Raw genomic sequence first — 20176 nt, 5'->3', positions numbered from 1 at the left:
CAGCTGATTTGAGATAGGAGCTCAGGTAAGAGATGAATGAATGAATAAATGTGTAGATTTGGGGGGGTGTCAATCTCATAGAAATCAATTAAACTCATGGGAGCTAATACAATCACTAATGGGAGTGGTTTTGAGGAGAGAAATTGGTTGAGAGCCCTAGGATACACTCACATGTAGGTATGGGATCATGCTGTTACAAAGGAAACTAAGACATGATCATTCTGATAAGGAGAAAATGGAGAAAGTAATGTTACAACAACTCAGGGAGGAGGTAGTCAACACTGTCAAAATCTTCAAAGAAAACATCAATTTTCATTGTTTTCCTTTGACTTGGTCTTTTGCTTCTGCCTGCAAACAAGTACAGGGCTCCCCCTTCCTAAGAAAGTTTTCCTGGAGAGCAATTAGGAACTATATTCAAAGGGATATAAAACTGCATACCCTTTGACCCAGAAATACCACTACTAGGTCTGTATCTCAAATAGATCATAAAAAGGGAAAAGGACCCACATGTACAAAACCTATTTATAGCAGCTCTTTTTGTGATGTCAAAGAACTGGAAATTGAAGGAATGCCCATCAATTGTGGAATGGCTGAACAAGTTGTGGTATATGAATATAATGGAATACCATCGTGCTGTAAGAAATGATGAGCAAAGGGCAGCTAGGTGGCACAGTGGATAAAGCACCAGCCCTGGATTCAGGAGGACCTGAGTTCAAATCCGGCCTCAGACACTGGACACTAGCTGTGTGACCCTGGGCAAGTCACTTAACCCTCATTGCCCCACAAAAAAAGAAAAGAAAAGAAATGATGAGCAGAAGGATTTCAGAAAAACTTGGAAAGACTTACATGAACCGATGCTGAGTAACATAAGAACTAGCAAGATTGTATGATGATCAGCTATGATAGACTTAGCTCTTCTTAGCAATACAATGATTTAAGACATTTCCAAAGGACTCATGCTGGAAAATGTTCTCCACATCCAGAAAAAGAACTGTGGAATCTGAATTCAGACTGAAGCATAATAGTTTTACTTTTTGTTGTTGTTTTTGCTTTTTCTTTCTTGAGATTTCCCCCTTTTGTTCTGATTCTTCTTGCACAATGGACTCCTTAATGTGGGCATTCCCTAAATGTTTTCTCTTGGCCACATTCTTTCTCTATACTCTTTCCTTTGGCAAACTCATTCACTCCCATGACTCCCATTGTTGCAGATGACATACAAATTTCCATTTGTAATCCTGACATCTCTTCTAGGTTCTAGACCACATAGGGAAATTCCACCAGTATCTCAAACTCAACATGGCCAAAACTGAACTTAAAATTCACCTCGGGGCAGCTAGGTGGCGCAGTGAATAAAGCACCGGCCCTGGATTCAGGAGGACCTGAGTTCAAATCCGGCCTCAGACACTTGACACTTAACTAGCTTTGTGACCCTGGGCAAGTCGCTTAACCCTCATTGCCCTGCCAAAAAAAAAAAAAAGAGAGATGTAACCCTTCTTTTCAAAGCCAACCCTTCTAGGGGCATGCTTGATCTCATCCTCGCCCATCTTCTCTAATAGGTTGCCCTCATCATCATTCTCATATCTTCAGTCTCTCCCTAAATACTGATTTCTTCCCTACTGCTTACGAATGTGAATATGTCTCTTCCATTCTTCAAAATGAAACAGAAACTTTTAATCTTACTATCTTTGAAAGGCATAGACTTTTTTTGTTTATTTGCTTCTTTGCAGGGCATTGAGGGTTAAGTGACTTGCCCAAGGTCACACAGCTGGTAAGTGTCAAGTGTCTGAGGGCAGATTTGAACTCAGGTCCTTCTGAATCCAGGGACAGTGCTTTATCCATTTTGCCACCTAGCTGCCCCCTGAAAGCTATAGACTTTTAACTCTCCTCCTCTTTTGGGCTAAACTCCCTGAGAAAAACATCTATACTAGATGCTTATATTCCCTCTCTCTTCATTTGCTTTTCTCAACCTCCTGTCATATGAATTCCAGGATTCTTATTCAACTGAAACTACTTTCTCCAAAATCATTAATGATCTCTTCATTGCCAAATCTTATTGTCTTTTCCTAACCCTTATTTTCTTGACCTCTCTGTAGCATTTAACAATGTTGATCACCTTCCCATCATAAATACTTTTTCTTCTCTTACAGATTTTCATGACATTCTCTCTTGGTTTTCCTCCTACCCAGCTGCTTTTTTGGATTCTTTAGCTGGATCTTTTTTTTTTTTATCAGCTTTGATCAATTCAGATTTACATATCGGTTCATATCTAGATCTATCTATCTGTATCTATAGCTATTAATCTATCTATGGAGAGAGGAAGGGGGAGAGGAGGAGGGAGAGAGGGAATGTAAGAGAACAAAAGAGAGGGAAGAGAAGGAGGGAGAGGGGGGAGGGACAGAGGGAAGGAGAGAGAGAGAGAGAGAGAGAGAGAGAGAGAGAGAGAGAGAGAGAGAGAGAGAGAGAGAGAGAGAGAGAGAGAACTGATTCTTAGAGCTATATACCTAACTCTATTCTTTCTCCTAAGCTCCAGTCCTACATTACCAAATGCCTTTTGGATATGTTGAACTTAAGATTCTATTAATATAAAAAATGTACATGTATAAAACAGAACTCATTCTCTTTTTTCTCTTCTGATCACCTCTATTGCTGCCAAAGGCATTATCATTTTCCTAGTCATTTAGGCTTGGAATCTCATCCTCCTTGACTCCTCTCTCAATGAACAATTTGTTGTCAGATCTCTTCACTTATATCTTTACACAACCTCTGTACTCACTCAGCCACCATCCTAGGATAGGACTTCATCACCTTTCACCTGGACTACACTCCAGAAGTCTTCTAATTGTTCTCGCTTCCTCAAAATTCTTAGCTACTTCAATCTGTCCTCCTTTCTGTTGTCGAAGTTATTTTCCTAATGCATAAATCTGACAGTGTCACTGCTCTGCTCAATGACTCCCAGTTGCTTCAGGATCAAATATAAAATCTTCTCACTACATTCATAGGCTTCCTTCATAGCTATTCACAAGCTGATGACCTGAGCTAAAGAAAAAAACAAACAAACCCACCATTCTGATCAAGTCCACTACAGATTTATGTTGTGTAATCTTAACTCAACTTAAAGCACTTTATTACCTGGCCCCTTTCCTACATTTTTTCTCCTGAGCTGGGCAATTGGGGTTAAGTGACTTGCCCAGGGTCACACAGCTAGTAAGTGTCAAGCGTCTGAAGTCAGATTTGAACTCAGATCCTCCTGAATCCAGGGCTGGTGCTTTATCCACTGTGCCACCTAGCTGCCCTTCCTTCCTACATTTTGAGACCTCTTCTACAAACTTCATGATCCAGCTACACTATCCTATTATCGTCTCTTGAACAAGACAATCCATTGCCAACTCCATGCCTTTGTTCTGGCTGTCCCCTATTCCTGGAATAGTGGACTCCCTCACATCTTCCTCTTAATTTCCTTGGCTTCCTTCAAGACTTAGCTCAAATGCTACCTTCTGCTAGAGGCCTTTTCTAGCATCCCTTCCCCTTCTGGCTGTTAATGCCTATCGCTCTGATAATACCTCACAACTGCTCTGTATATATCTTACAGGTGCCCAAGTTTGTAAAGAGCTTTACCTATGTTATCTCATTTGACCCGAGCAACAACAGAATGGCCCATATGATGAGAACCTGGAGGAAGGTCTCTAGCACATGGGCTGGATCCTTTATGGAGAATTCTTGGGAAGAGAAGAGTCCATGTTTTACTAAAGGAGAATGTGTGGATGAGTAATTCTCTGTCCTATTCTTGGAAATATCCACATTTATAAGAATATGAATCCATTAGAGCACATAATGAATAGATGAATTATTTGGGATTGATGAGATGACCTTTGTGGTCTTTTCTAACTCACTACTCACTCCAATTCAGTTCAGTAATTCCCTCCAACAAATATTTGTCTAGAATGTGGTAGGTTCTGGGGGTGTAGAGATGAAATAAGACATGATACCTGCCCTCAATAAAAAACCCAGATGCTTATATAGCACTTAAAGATTTGCAAAACCCTTTAGATACATTATCTCATTTGATTTTCACAAGCATGGTGCTACAGATGTCATTATACCTTTTGTTGAATTGAGGAAGCTGACAGAGAGGGATGAAGTGACTAGCCAGTGGTCACATAGAGGTAGGCTTTGAACCCAGTTCCAATTCCAACCCTCTGCCACTATACCATGCTGCCTTTCCATTAAGAACCTTACAGTTTAATATGGGCTTAAGACATGGACTCTAATATAATAAAACCCAAATGTGATAAGTGCAAAGGAAGGTGTTAGGAAAAACCTGAGGATGGGTCACTTTAGTTGGGGAGATTAGGGATGGCTTCATGAAAGAGGTAAGTCCTGAATTCAGCCTGGAAGTAAAGAAGGCATTGCAATGGTCCAGAGATGAGGAATGGAGGAAAAAGAGAAGTCTATGATAAACATGGTGGATCGCAGGGGTATATATATATGGAGAGGAGAATGTGCAGGCTAATTATATTTGGCTAGAACTTAATGTAAAGTGGAATCATGTATGGAAAGTCTGAAGTAGGAGGTTGTAGCCAGATAATAGAGGGTTTATACTTTATACTTGATTATTTAGGCAATGGGGAACCACTGAAAATTTGTGAGCAAAGGAGTGATTTGATCAAAATAGTAAATTAGACAGATTACTATGTTTCGGAAGATGGAATGAAATGGGAGGTAGGAAGTCAACTGAGTTGGGGGAGGGGGAGGCTGTAATTTGACCTATACCTGGACAAGAGTGGTAGAAAATGGAAAGAAAAGGAAGAGATAGAAGCTACAGATATGGAAGTAGGATAATACTACTGAAGAATTAATTGGATTGGGGTAGGATGTGAATAAGAGGTAAAGTTAAAGATGACTGACATTTCAAGAGTGTGTTTATGTACAGACTTTGGGATTTTAGGAGAAAGGCCAAATTTTGTGGGGAATATAATAAGTTCAGTTTTGAACATCTTGAATCTGAGATGCTGGCAGGATATCCAGGGGAAGGGCCTGACAAGCCATTAGAAATATGTCATGGGGGTAGCTAGGTGGTGCACTGGATAAAGCACCAGCCTTGGATTCAGGAGGACCCAAGTTCAAATCCAGCCTCAGACACTTGATACTAGCTGTGTGACCCTGGGCAAGTCACTTGACCCTCATTGCCCCCCCCCCCAAAAATAAATATGTCATTAAAATTTAGGGTAGAGATCTGGGTTGAACACATAGATTTGGAAAACATCTACATATTGGTGATAAAAGAGGCAATGAGAATAGATGAGATCACCAAGAGAAAGAGTTGAGTTCGGAGGTCTCCTCACATCCTGTCTGCCTGGAACAGGCCCCTTTGTGATTCCCATTGGATTGATGTCCCAACTATAGTTGTCACCATATTCTAAAATGGTAGGAGAATCAAAGTAAATCCTATAGGTTTTAAAGAGTGAGCAATATTCTTACAGGACAGGAAGTCTTGGTAATTTTGAGCACTTTCAATTTGTTTTCATCTGTTTCACTTAATATGATTATTTCAGCTCTTAAAAGAGAAGGGATGATCTTCTCAGTCTTCATCAGTTAGTGTTACATTGTTGGAGATAGAATCATTGGATTTTAGGGTTAGAAGGAAGCCTAGTGGTTATCAAATTGAGATCAGTCTAATTATTTTTTACAGATGAGAAAACTGAGGTGGGGGTTGTTAAATGACTTAATCAAGACCACACAACTACTTTGTCTGTAGCATAAAGTTCTGTCTTGATAAAAATGGTGACTTCCCCTGTAATCTCGACATTCTACTTTTTATTTGGCATTTGCTCCATTTATTATATATACATACATATTTTAAAAATCTGTACAGAGTAAAATACAAAATAAAAATGTTTCTTTATAAGTTATACCATTAAACAGCTACTTCTTTTTGTTTAGTTTAAAAGCCATCACACAAAAAACCAAATCTAATCAGTCCTTCCTTAGTGTCATTCACAATAACCTTGGTATAAAATATCCATACAGCACATGTGTACAAAATTGTGTACAGTTCATAAAAGCTGTGCAAAGACAGCCAAGTTTGGCCAAAAATCAGAGGCCTGGCCATCCCCTCCATCCACATTTTACATTGCACCCAGAACCAAGGAGCCTTGTAGCTACAGGTGGTGCTATCCAGGGAACAAAAGGGGGTTGGTTAGAGAGTGCTTGACATATATAATATGGATGCATAAATTATAAAAAAAATTAAACACATATAAAAATATAACTAACTTTTCTCTCCCTTTAGACCATGTATTTAGACCAGTTTAGAGCAGACTTGAAATCTTATGCGAAGGACCTCAATACTTGATGTGGGTAACGCCTTAGTAGTTATTCCTTTGCCAGGTCCCCCCCCCCCCATCCCCAATCCCTATTCCAGTTACTGTGCTGTGCTTACTAATGTAGTTGTGAAAGGAAGGACGGAGGCACAAATGGATATTGTAGCTAGTGGAAAGGATGTTGAGTCTGCGTGGGAAAGTAGCTGTAATTTCATCCCAATCTGCCCCTGAAATCTCAGAGATGCCCTGGAAGAGCCCCCTCTCCACCCCTTGGCCCCAAACCATAGAGATTAATAAGATTTGCAATTAACAGTGAATTATAGGGACCTTTCCAACTCTGCTTGTGGGTCCAGAATTTAATTAAGCTTATCTTATTGTTTGAGGTTGAGAAAGTAGTAGGGAGGAGTGTCCTAAAAGTCTCCTAAGAGAAAATGGATCTAGCCTATCTTCTGTGGAAAGTAGGTTTGAATGGTAGACTTTCTGCAGGGAGAGGCTTGAAAGGGAAAACTCCTGGCTGATACTTGGTGAAGGAGAGGCAGGTTACTTGGAAGTGGTACAGTGGCCTCGAGGGGGAGGGATCCCCACCTCTGGATGTACTTAAGAAACCCCGTCTATTTGTCAATATCGTCCCCTCTTTGGCTCCAGTCTTCTAAGAAACTGTGATCTCTTCCTCTTCCCCCTCGCCTTCCTCCTCCTCCTCTTCCGAGTCTGAGAAGTCCGATGGTTTACTGGGGCTGCTGGAGTGTGATGGGGAAGGAGGCAGCTGGGCGGCTAGCCTGTCGCGGAGATGTAGATGTTCTGAAGAACGGTGAAAGGCCAGGGAATGGCGAGGACTGGCCGGCCCCAGGGCCGAGCTCTCGTCTTCTTCGTCCTCTTCCTCGTCGTCGTCCCCGGGACATTTCTTGCCCACGTCACTGAGGTCCGGGTGGGGGTTGAGCTTGGTGGGTAAAGTCTGTTCGCGACAGCCCCCGTTAGAAAGCAGTTCCCTCTCTTTAGAGTTCCGCCACTTCATCCGACGGTTCTGAAACCAGATTTTCACCTACCGGACAAGAACGTAAGGAGGGAGGGTTAGTTAGGCTGTGCCCCTAGGAGGAGCAGAAATCATCCGGGAAGGACATTAGAGAAAGCTCTCCTGATGGGGAGAGGGGGAGCAAGAGAGAAAGAGAAAGAAGCTGGGAAAGGGGGGAAGGAGAGAGACGGAGAGAACGCGTTGGGGTGAGGAATCAAGGAGAGAGGGGTATGAGAAAGAAAGAAGCAGACAGAAAGAGACAGAGACTGAAAGAGACACAGAGGGGCAGAGAGAGAGAGAGAGAGAGAGAGAGAGAGAGAGAGAGAGAGAGAGAGAGAGAGAGAGAGAGAGAGCGAGCACTGGAGAGAGCAGGCAGGAGATCTGAAAAGGGGAGGGGGAAGGGGGGAATTACAGAGAAAGAGAGGACCTGGAGGACAGTGGGAAGAGAAGCTGAGAGAGGGGAGATGAAGAGGGCAGAAAGAGGACTTTGACTGTTTCCCTCGGCTTTCTTTCTCCCTCCCCTTTTAATCTCCCCTCCCCCCTTCACATTCCTAATCTCAAGGAGAGGGGAAAAGATTAGACTTCAAGGAGGAGGGAAGGAAGAATAAAGAAGCTATGGACCTTTACTTTGAGTTGGAAAGAACCTTGGGGATTATCTATCTAACCTAGCCCTTATTTTACAGAAGAAAAACAGATCCAGTCCTGTTGCTTGTCTAAGGTATAGAAAGAAGCTAGTCAGTAAAAAAGACAGGACTAGAATTTTGGACTAGAATTTAGGCCTGTACAGAATCCCACTCCATCTCCATGACATGGGTTTCTCTAACACTTGGAATTGTTGGCCACTAAAGCATACTGACTACTAACTCTCCACTTTCATTACTTGTTTCAAGGGCTTTCCTTCATTGAATGGAGAAGGGAGTGGGGGTTCCTGTGGGCTCCCCAAGGCAAGAACCAGCAAAAAGAGCTGAAACAGGCCTTGGGAAAAGCCAGGAAAGATACCCCCATCCCCATATCATCTCCTTGCTGTCCCATTCTCCTAGGGCATTGCTGGAAGTGAGACTGCCCTCCTGAATGTCACTATTTCCACATAAGAACTTCACTCCCCACCCCGTTCTTTTTTATCTGGGCAAAAATATTCCCAGTTAAGGATTTGCCAATGATCCTGAAGGAGCCCCTAGGTTTGGTTTCCCTGGGGCTTCTCCAGGGTAAGATGGGCTCTTCAAAGGGCTGGGTTCCTGCAATCACTCTGCTGCAGGTGCCCTGCTGAAAGCAGTGAAAATAGCTGGGCTTTGGGTCTGGGGTCCAGCACTTTAGGAAGGGTAATCAATGGGATCATAGTAATAATGGGATCATTTTTGCCAAGAAAACTGCACGGACAAAGTCCATGAGGTCACAGAGTTGGACAGACAGAGCATCAATAAATCATGGAGTCATAGGGTTAGAGGCAGAAGGGACCCCTTATTTTTCAGCTGTGGAAACCAAGGCTCAGGGATGTTAAATGATTTTTTCTGAAGTCACATACACTTTTCTGAAATGTATTTTCTGAATATACAGAGATGTGTATCGGAACCCAGAGCCTTTTAACTTCAAACTCAAGAGATCTTTCCGCTGCATCACTGTGCCTCAAAGGAGGGCACCAACTTTGAAATCTGAATACTTGGATTCAATCCATTGGCACTTTCAGAAGACCTAGGTTCAAATTCTAGTTTGGGAGATTACTACCTGTGTGACCCTGGGTAATTCGCTTAATCATCCTGACCTTAGTTTCCTCATCTGTAAAATGAGGAGATTGGACTAGATGACCTCATCAGATGTCTCTCCCAGATAGGGATCTCTGGCCCTATGAAAGGAGACTTGGGGTACTAGAGAGCGGGGGACGATGAACTGCCGCCCCCTCACCTGAGAGTCTTTTAGGCCCAGCTTGGCCGCCAGCTTCTTCCGGTCAGGCTTGCTGATATACTTTTGCTTCTGGAACATCTTCTCCAGCGCTTTCCGCTGCACGTCGGAGAATACTGCCCGGCGAAGCATTCCCCGCCTCGGCTTGCCCCGAGTCGCCAGGGGCCAGGAGAAAGTGCCAGGGATGGGCACCACCGAGGACGATGCTGCCAGAAACGAGGAAGGAAAAGTGGCAAGTTAGCTAGCGAGGACCACCACTAGCGAGGCGCTGGCTTCCTGGACGCCGGCTCTCCTTTTCCCTCTCTCTTTCCCGTCCCCTCCCCCAGCTCTGCTTACAATTCACTCTTCCCCCACTCCTCCCTTCATCTCTTTCAGCCCTCGTGTCTTTTTCTACCTCTCCTCCCCCATCTCTCTCTCTTTCTCTCCTCCCCATTTCTTTTCTTTCCCTCGCGACATATCTCCCAAGTGAATAGGCCCAGCACCTATAAACCTGCAATGGTGAAAAGCGCTTTCCGCCCAAATAACTTTGCTTTTCAACCGTAATAACCAGGATTAGATACGACAACTGAAACGTATAAAATAGTTTCAATAGTGGCCTGTTTTGTTTTGAATTTCAAAGAAAGGAGGAAAAAAAGGCTGAGCGCATTAGCTAAGATAGAGGTGAAATAAAACCGCCTTTTCCCTTAGCCCTGAACCCCTGGATTTTCCGAAGCTTTTATCAGCTCCGTGGCTTCTGTATTCTTCAGATGAAAATGAGGTGCTTTCACGAATAGAAGGGGGAAAATTCTCTGGGGATGTAGGGTTTTTTTTTTAAATCAATCGGTATTCATCTTTTAAAATATTAATCTTTTTTCCCTCCTTCTTTACAAAACTGAAAGAATTCTGTCCAAATACATGAAAAGTGGCAGCTCATTAGCACATCGACCGGTTCCCAATGGGTATTGGCATGATAAAAAGGAGAGAGAATTTCGCCTTTAAAAAAAAAAAAAACCTCCCGAGGAGAGACAGAGATTCTAATGAAGCGTGAATGGTAATTGTGTAGTAATGAACTAACAGAAAAAGGCTGAGGACAAGCAGCTAAAGCCATATATTATTGGAACAAAAGAGATTTACACTTTCAAACTAAACACAACTGCATGCCAAGACCATTGGGAGAATACTGATGGCCGGGGCTTCTCTTCCCCGAATCATTTTCATTAAATGGACATGAAAAGCTATTTATAAACCTCAAGTTGTTATTGTTAAGGCATTGAGATGGGGCAGAAAGGGAGCAGATTCCATTATCTCTAGCATGAATGAAAGTTTTTTTTTGGGGGGGGAGTGTTGAATTCCCCCACCCCCTTTTAAAAATTAATCGCTTGTTCTTTTTGGTTGTGTTAGGAGATCGGGAGATCCGTGTTGCGTTCCTTGCCCTCCCCCATAGCTAGTCCTTTCCCACTGAAAAGCGAATCTCCACTTTCACCTTTTACTCTGAGTCTAGACCTAAGTGCACTAGCAGCTTTTGTGTTCTAGGTGTGGCGGTGCCTCCCTCTGGAGGAAGGTTTTGGAGGAGAATTTTACCTCGAGTTTCCCATCTACTCGCTTCTCATTCTACATCTTTCATGTTCTTTTGATAGTATTTTGGTGGGGGTAGAGGTGGGGGTGAGGGTGGGGATTGTAAGTAGGAAGGAATACTGGAAAAAGGATGAGGGGGGTTAAGGGGGATCTCTCCCCACATCCCCCTGACTACACCAAACACCCCACACAACGGAGCACTCCATGTGGTCTTGTGAAAATGCTGAAACACTGAATGACCCTTAATGGGAAATTAGCCCATGGCTGGTAAGTGTCTATCAGCAGCATGGTAGAGTGAGTGCCGGGTCTGTGTGTGGCTGCCCAGAGGGAGCTGACCAATTGGTCTCGGTGCTGAAACCTTTGTTGGGAATCATGGCAAAGTGCACTGACTCTGTGGGAAAACGGCGGCCGTGAAGAGATGCCAACAGCTTCTCAGTGAGAAGGGAACCGCCTCAAATTTGGACCATGACAATTCCTGCTAATTTGTAGAGCAGGGAATTGGAGCAAAATGTCAAGCAGTCACTGCTTGTGCTAAATAGGGCATCAAATTGGCGCGACTGATTCTTCAATGTTGTACTCCCTCCAACCTCTGAACCAGAGCATAACCTTTAGGAACGGACGGAGAAATATTACTTGGGGATATGCAAAGAACGAGATGGCTGGCGTAAGAGAATCCTGTTAATTTTCAGCAAGAAAGGAAAAGTTTGAGACTTACCTGGGAAATAAGATGATCTGATAAAAGGTTGGAAGGATCCTTCGAAATAGGGAAAGGAGAAACTCTTAGGAGGCACACTCTGCAGCAAGGCAGGGGAGGTCTCTGGTAGAAAAAAATGAAGAGGGAGAGAAGGAAGGAAAGAGGAAGAGGGAGGGTGGGAGGAAGAGAGGGAGGAGAGAGAGAAAGGGGGAGGGGAGAATATTTAATAATCTAGTGCATTCGTTAAGAGAAAACAAAACAAAATAAAAAGCACGACATGAATAAATATGCCGTAGATCTTGCAATTATCCCCCACCCGCGACACAGACAAAGTAAATCAAACTGCTTTCTGAATTTATTGGCGGTTGTCATCACTCCTTTCCCTCCCCTCCCCTCAGGTCTGTAAGGAGAGAAACAGGATTGGAGTAGGGAAGGGAGGGATCACATCACGTAGTACATCAATTTTTTATCATCTTGTGTTTTAAAAACCATCACTTGCTCAAAAGTATGGGAAAGAGGACCACCTCGCTGGACCAAGAGAAAGCCAGTGGGAGAAAGAAAGTGACGGCGGAGCTCTGGCAGCATTATTTTTGCTCAAGATCTTGTAAAGTATAAGGAGAGAACCCGGTTTTTATAGGGTGAGGCTCAGCTCAGTTCAATTAAGTTTTTTTTAGTTGCCTCCCGACTCTTGAAATAGCCTAGCCTGATAGGCAAACTAATGCGGAGAAGGCGAGGAAGCAAAGTCTGTCAAGACTCCCCATATCCTCCACCCTTCTACCGAGTCGGGACTTCGAATGTATCCTTAATTCTTGGACTTGTTGGTCACTTACCCGTTCTGGGAGACGAGGACAGGATGGCGTTCACCCCGAACTTGAGAAAAGTGGCTTCGTTTGCCTGAGAGGCAGAAGTCTGCGGGGAACACCCTCGCCGGCTGCTGGAGGCGGAGGAGCTGACGAGCTCTGAGGTCACTGTGTCAGTCATGGCAGAGGTGGCTCCTGAAGTTGGAGGGGACAGGCTGGGCTGGGGGACGCTCCGGGGCAGGTAACTGCCCGGCCTACTGATTCTGATCAGATCTTCCACCAAGAAGCTGGAGTGGCTAGAGAAGGCAGACTGCAAAGACTGAGGCAGCGTTAGCGTAGGAGTGGGTCTCAGGAGATTGGGGTACACTGCTGGAGGAGCAATGAGACTAGGGAACATCATTTCAGTAGCCTTTTCTTTCTTTTCTTTTTTAAAAAAGAAATAATCTTATTCAACGTATGCAACCGAAGATTTCTTCCCTCCCCCTCCCACCCTCAGTTCTCTCCTTCTTTGCAAACTTCTCGAGGGAAGATCCAGCTAGCGAGGGTGACAAGAGGTCTACGTGGCCCTTCCTGCTAGATGATGGGTTTTATAGTGGTCAGTCCGCTAAAGCTCTTTCAAAAGTGACAGCTCGAACAATGAGGTTCAACAAAGTTCTCCACTTGAGCTTCATTCATCGAGGGCTTTGGGCGCTCTGATTGGTGCAGGGGTGCAATTTATGATTGGATTAGACTTCATAAGCAAGCAATGCACAATGGCCTAGTAACAAAGAACGTGTAGTCATCAATTTTGCATATTGACCGCCTCTTTGGAATACAGTGTTCTAAAGGAGCCCAGCAGGGTTTTTGTTCAGAAGCAACACAGGCTAATTAAATGCCTATTTAAAAGTTTCCAATGACATTATTTTTGCCTCATAGAAAAGGAATTATTTAAAGAAAGCACTAAATTTATTTGCTGCTCCCTCCTGCTGAGTTTAGAATATAAATAAATATTCATATAGACTCATCTGCAGGTTAAGGGGAGCTATAAAAATACAAATCAAGGAGTGCTAAAATAAACTTTTTCACAGTCCCTCCTCACCTCCATAGAAGCATAAAACAGAAATGAAGCGGGGAGTGCAATCAACGTGTGTAGGGTATTATAGGTCTAAAGTGCCACAGAAAAACCTTTAAATGCATATTTTCGGGGTGGGGAGGTGGGCTCTTTTGGATGTTGGACGGAGAAGGATGAACTTTGATAAATCTAGCTCACGTGCTGTATAAAACATCTAACATTCTTAAACTTACTCGGAAATTTGCAAAGCATTCCAACCTGCGATGAGGATTCTTGGGGCAAAGGGCAGTGCCACCCAAACTTCTGAAAAGCAGAAAAGCCTACTTCGAAGATTCTTTAACAGTTGGACTTAATTCCCTTCCGTCAAAAATGCCCATTTCCAAAATCATTCGTGGTGGAATCTGCAAGGAGTCGTTCTCTTTCCTGATATAAAAGTGGCCCTGTCTGTTTTACGTTCAAATACGATACTTCTAACTTTGGGGGGGGGGAAGAGGGGGGGTGGAGGGGTCCTTCGCTGTTCCCGAGTGTCTCAGATATACTTTTCTCCTATATAATTCATATATGTATATTTGTTCTCTGAGTTTCAGTAATGCATGTAATAGGTTCCAACTTTACAAAAAGGCGCAAGGGGGAGTAAGGGCGAGAGCAAGAATACAAGAGCTTTTCCTAACTTTCTCTAAGGAATTTGGGCCATTCTCATCGTGTTTTTTGTCGGAAAATGGAATTCTCCCCAGAGCCAACGCTTTTGCTCTCCGTTAGCTTAGTGATCGGAGCTGCTGAAGTTGATTTCACCTGATTTCCCTGTTAGAGGATATAACAGATGTGTTAAATGTCCCATTCAGTTCTTTAGTGAGGCTGAACGTAAACGAAGAGAAGTGTGCAGCCTCCGCCGTAGGGCTCTTATCCTATTAACCATGAACTAACTGTCACCTTCAGCTGTTTTCCCTTTTTACTTTTTAACACAAAGCTTTCTCAAAAATCTTATTAACCAGCTTTATTTCTCTCGATGGTTTTGTTCGGGGCGTTTTGTGTTGATTATCTCCATGTCGCTGCTTTAACCATTCAATAAAAGTGCATCTGCGATTTATATCACATTAGGCAAGGAAGAGAGCCTGCTTAAGCTCTCTCTGGAATCAAATTAAAAAGTTATTTAGTTCGGGATTCTGAAGACCAGAATTAATGATGAAAAGTGATATTGTGCAGCTTCGTAACCGGACTCAGCCCGGAGCCGGGGGCGGGAGGGCGAAGAAGAGAGAAATAAGGAGGGAATGGAGCTATTAAAAAAAAGATTTATATTTTTATTGGATATTCGTCTATAGGGACTGACTGCACGAGTAAATGCAATCAAAGGCACACTTAGGGGTTGGATGCAGTGGGGTGGAGAGCAGTATCTGTTTAAGAACTTCGTGAGTTTCCTACTTTGGGCTTTCCAGGGAAATTTGGGATTACCTGCAGCAGGAGGAGTAAAGAGAAATCACTTTGAAACACCTGCGCTTGAAACGGGGTTCCGGATTAGGCTTTCTCAACTAAATTCCCCAGGAACTCAGTGGGCAATCTGAGATCTCGTCTGGAAGACCTCCTACTCTGGTTTTTCATGGAGGCCATCGAATTCTCGATTCTATTTGTTAACTTAGAGCGTGCGATTCCTGGGGCGGTCTTGAAAGCTTTTGCTATGAGGTGTTGCTTTCCAAGCTCCAGCCCCCAAACGAGGGCAGAGACCACGGAAACTATACCGAGAGTGAAATTTGAGAAGACTCGAAACAGGTCTCGGAGTCCTTTCCAAATGTGTTCCCTCTGGGGATGACGGGTGCAGGGGCAATAAGGTGGGGGCGGGTAGCATTCTGGAGGCTTGGGGTCCCCCCCCAAAGTCATCATCCTTCCTATTTGTATGATTTTACTCCTTTCTTTCCACATGCGTCGGGAACATTTTGCTTAACTATAGACCAACTGCTGGTAATTTCTCTGCTTTTAAAAGGGGGTGCTGACATTTTTTGGATGGTTGGGTCAAACCCATGCTGCGATCCACGTGGACCTGGTTACTTAGCGTCATGAAGAATTCTTTAGTCAAGAGGAAGAAAAAAAGGTTGGGGGTTGGGAGAGGGCTTGATGACTCTGAAAGGGGGAGAGATCATAAGGAACCAAGAAATTGGACGAAAGGATCTCACTTTAAGTGATCCCCTTGCACATTTCTTTTCAAAGTCAGCGATCACTTATAGGGCCGTGAGCCCCGGCGTCTGCAGCTAAGACCTGTGACTAATGGCATTTGACCTGTGCCCGTGGGGTTTTGTGCTTCCTGCCATTCGTTTTAATGTCGTTATCTTCACATTTATTTCGGAGAAGTCACTCGAGTTATTTGTCCCAGGGCTGTTCTTTCTTTCCTTTCCCTTTTTTTTTTTTTTTAGGGGTAGGGGGAGGCGGTAGGGACAAAAAACTTGGGAGTACAGAGTCTGGCTAGGCGCCTGCCTGCGTAGGTAAACCGGTGAGTTCTAGACTTCTGGTCTTTTCTGCTTGGGGTTAAGCTTCCCAAAACAGACTCCGAGAGCGACTGAATGAGAAACTGGGGCAACCTGCGATCTCCACCCCAGTCCCACCTTTACCCGGGTTGAGTGGTCTGAAATCAGACTCCGACCTCGGGCTACCTGTTCTAGCTCTTCCACTAGGCGCCCCTCCTCCGGCCCGGAGTTCCCAGCCTCCCCACAAGTCCCGGCTCCTTGAGGAGTGCCGGTCACCGTCTCCTGGGCGGCAGAAGTCGCCCCTTTACTGCCCTCCCTCTCCCCTTCGGGCAGAGCTGGGTGCGGGTGGTGTCAGGGCCTCGCTCCAGCCCGATGCATCAGTCCCAAGGCCACCGCCTTGGGGTACTCCTGGGCCCCCGGGGTCGCCACTCTCTAGGGGAGGCAACCTGGCGTGTAAGCAGAGCCAGTAGAAGGCAGAACCAGACCCACTCCCCTCCTTGCCAGGGCGGGAGAGCCCGTCGGCTTCTTTCCTTTGGGGCCGGCTGGCCAGCAGTTTGGGAGGGAAAGCGTGCGCTTGGAACTTTGGCGGGAAGCATGGCCTCCAAGCCCCAGTTCTGTCCAAGTCAGCCCCACTCTGGCCCGGCCCGGCCAGGCCTGGCTAAGCCCGTGACTGCTCCGCTTTCCTGCGCCGAGCGTGTGCGTGCCGGGACGTGTGCTAGGGCAAAGGGGCGAGGCAGCCAGGCGCACGCCCGGGGGCGGATGCCCATGAGCCGCGGCCTCTCTCCGGCTTCCGCCGACTTTCTCCCGGGTGGCTGCTGCTCCAGGACCTGACTGCAAGCTGGGGCCGCGCAGAGAGCCGCTATATTAAGACACCTAGGGCGTTCGCCTTCCGAATAGGCCGCGAGTAAGTACCCATTGGCCGGCGGAGGCTCCTTCTGGATCCTTCCCCCACCCCTAGTCCTGGAACCTTCTCCCCCCACACCCCCCACACCTTTTTTTTCCCCCTTGAAAATCCTTCTATTGTGCCAATCAAGCAGATGGTTTGCAGGAAATATAGCTTGGCCTCGCTGACCGAAACTAATTTTAACTAGCTTTCCAAGCCTGAAACGTTTGTTTTGCTCTTACAAAATAGCCCCCAAAACAGCTGGCAAGGGTGAATTAAACCCATTAAAGACACATTTATAAGAAATTATATTCACATAGGTTGCTCGAACCCCCTTGTGTAGCCTAAGAGGGGAGATGGGCGCATTTAAATGAGAATGTCCCCGAACACTACCCTCCTTAACATAGCTTGAAAGTCTCAAAACATTTTACTAAATAGATTAACTTGAGCATTGTTTTGCATCACATCTATCAGCTTCATTAAGTGAATAGCTGAACAAATATATTACGCATGCATGAAAAGCTCTTTTGGGGACAGCCTTATTGTATCCTCAGCCCTGACAGGTGGTTAACTGTGTGTTGTGTTTTTTGTGTGTGTGTGCGTGCGTGTGTGGGTTTTTATTTAGACGCGAAGAAAGAGGATCTCGGTGAGAGTGCGCAGGGTACGCTTGGCACCCGAGAGCAAAGAAGAGTTTACGTTTGCTCCTGCTTTCAGCCTCGCTGCCCCGACGGCGCCCCCCTGGGGAACTGGGGGTGGGGGATATGAGGGGAGGAGGGGATGGGGCCGATGAGGGGGAAAGGGGGAGCACGAGAGAAACTGAGAGCAGATGATGTCATCACGTCCAATGTAATTAAAATTAATTGGGGGATGGGAACCGACGAGTCGGTGCGTTCTTTGGCTCGGAATGGTAGGTGAGGCAGTTACCGGAGGTGAATCTTGCCTTTGGTTTAAGATTTGTTTCTTTTAAAACTCTAGGAATCCCTTTCCGATTCTCGCCTTCCCCTCTTTTCTTTTCCTCCTTGTTTCCCATGCGAGGAAGCTTTTGCGTTAGTTTTCTGGTGAAGGAGTCCTTTTAAACTCCTATTTGAGGCCTGTTTACTAAAACTATGAAAATTGGCGTGCTTTCTCGAACCACGTCGTAAGCCTGCAGTTCCCTTTCGGCCATTCGACCTACTAGCCTTCTCAGAAGTAATTTCATTCTCCTGTCACCTTTACTGATCACCCAGAGGGCCCTCAGAGATGGAGCAGCAGCTTCTCCAGACGATGACTGCCGGTCGCCTCTACCTCCCTTTTCTCTTCCTCCTCACCCAAATATCAAGACGATATCCACTTTTACAGTTCTAAATGACAGCTTTCCCCCCTTTAGTTTGGGGATGCATAGGGCCCCGATCTGGGAAAGGAAGGGCTCCAATTGTACTATCCAAGGCATCTTCCCTCCCCCGACGCATGACCAGCTTTTCGACCAAGAACAAAGTTGAGTGAACTTAGATTAGCTATGCCTGAGGTCCTGGGATAAAAGTGGCAAGTGAGGGGGGACACCCCTGAACTTGCCGTCCAGCCGCCACTCCTTCCCCCACCCTAGCAAGGCGAGGGCCTCAAGTGAGAAATGTCATGCTCACTCCATTCACCCCAAGCCTTTCAGGTTGCCAGCTTTGGTCCTACTCAGAAAGCCTTTTTTTTTTTTTTGGTCCCCTTACCCCCTAGCTGGAACTATTGATTTTCTGTCCTAGACTCTTTGGTACTCAAAAGGTGGATATGGAAGAAGGTAAGGTCGGTTGACAAGCGAGTTTGAAAGAAGGAACCTTTCCTTATACTAAATGTCCTACTTTTGTGTGGGCGAAGGCAGGAGATGAGTTGATAGGCTGGAGGCTTTACTGTCTTTTTCCCCCACTCCCTAATGATTCATTGATTGAGACCAGATGCCTCTTTGCAGAGTTCATTTTTGAATATTGAGGGGCTGGTGCTCCTAGGAGGGGAAAGCGATGTCTGGTGAAGTGCACTTCACAAACTAGTGGGGAAAAAGAATCTCATTTTCCTTACTTGTAAGGCTTTTGAGCATACATAGTTTCGTTGGTGACAACAATTTTGTTTACAATTCACCAGAGATAAAAATTAACATTATAGGATCTCAACTACTCAGACTATTTTGTGTCTCCTTAAAATAAGTTTTATTGATGCTTTTTGATCGTATCACATTAGTGTTGCCTTAAATCGAACTGTTTTGAACCAAGAAATGTAGAAACTTGTTCTCTTTGCTTAATGGCGTTGGGTTCATCTTTGTTCAATGACAAAGCACTGCAAGTGTTGTCGTCTAACTCAGGATCCTGGGACATGGCTTTGCCACCCCACCCTAGTTATACTTTGTGTCTCAAAACTTGGATATTCATATTCTCCATCCTTATGTTGGATTTAATCCTAACTGTGCTCCAAGATGGAAGACCAAAAAAGAAAATAATAAAATGGAAGGTTAGTAGTTTTCTAGTGACCAATTCTCTTTGTAGGATTATAAAGGAATCTCAGAGACTATGTAGTCCAATCATTTATTATACAAATGAGGGAACAAGCCTATGGAATTGAAATAATTTGCCCAGAGTTTCCCAGGCCAAATAAGTGGGAGATTTGAATCCAGCTCTTCTGACTCCAGATTTACTTAAAAAAAAATTATCCAGATTTACATTTTATCTTACTGTCTGTCTGTCTCTGTCTCTGTCTCTCTGTCTCTGTCTCTCTGTCTCTCTCTCTCTCACACACACACACACACACAGAGTATTCTTTTCTTTTTCTTTTTTGTTGGGGCAATGAGGGTTAAGTGACTTTCCCAGGGTTACAAAGCTAGTAAGTGACAAGTGTCTGAGGTCAGATTTGAACTCGGGTCCTCCTAAATCCAGGGCTAATGCTTTATCCACTGCACCACCTAGCTTCCCCCACTGTTTTCTTTTAAAAGACAGAAGAGCCAAAGGACATAATCCCAATTAGAGATTTACTGGGACACACTAGCAAAAATACCTTTTTCCTTGGTACTCATTAAGTATTTTATTTTTCTCCAATTAGATGTAAACATTTTTTAACATTCATTTTTTTTGTTTGTTTTGTTTTGTTTTTTAGTGAGGCAATTGGGGTTAAGTGACTTGCCCAGGGTCACACAGCTAGTAAGTGTTAAATGTCTGAGGCTGGATTTGAACTCAGGTACTCCTGACTCCAGGGCCGGCGCTCTATCCACTTCGCCATCTAGCTGCCCCTAACATTCATTTTTAAGACTTTGCGTTTCAAATTCTCTTCCGTGCTCCCTCCCTCCACTGAAAAGTCAAGCAATTTGATATAGGTTATACATGTGTAGTCATGCAAAACATTTCCATATTAGTCATGTTGTAAAAGAAAACACAGACCAACACACCCCCCTCAAAAAAAATAAAGAAAAATTTAAAAGTATGCTTCAATCTGTATTCAGACACTGTTAGGTTCTTTCCCTGGGGATGGGTAGCATTTTTCCTCATAAAGTCCTTCAGAGTCAAATCA

The 20176-nt window shown here is 44.6% G+C and overlaps 1 protein-coding gene across 1 annotated transcript; it reads right to left on the bottom strand.

Moving 5' to 3' along the window:
* Positions 1 to 6969: 6969 nt before the first annotated feature.
* On the bottom strand, positions 6970 to 12673 carry DBX1 (developing brain homeobox 1). The gene is made up of 4 exons (XM_043969707.1): positions 12304 to 12673; positions 11495 to 11596; positions 9229 to 9431; positions 6970 to 7359 (listed from the first exon to the last, which is right to left on the bottom strand). Exons 1-4 carry the CDS (start codon positions 12671 to 12673, stop codon positions 6970 to 6972), a joined length of 1065 nt encoding a protein of 354 aa, XP_043825642.1.
* Positions 12674 to 20176: the final 7503 nt, after the last annotated feature.

This window comes from Dromiciops gliroides, chromosome 6 (genome assembly GCF_019393635.1).
Source record: "Dromiciops gliroides isolate mDroGli1 chromosome 6, mDroGli1.pri, whole genome shotgun sequence".
In the NCBI taxonomy this organism is placed as follows: domain Eukaryota; kingdom Metazoa; phylum Chordata; class Mammalia; order Microbiotheria; family Microbiotheriidae; genus Dromiciops; species Dromiciops gliroides.
This window is presented reverse-complemented; position numbering and strand designations above follow the sequence as displayed.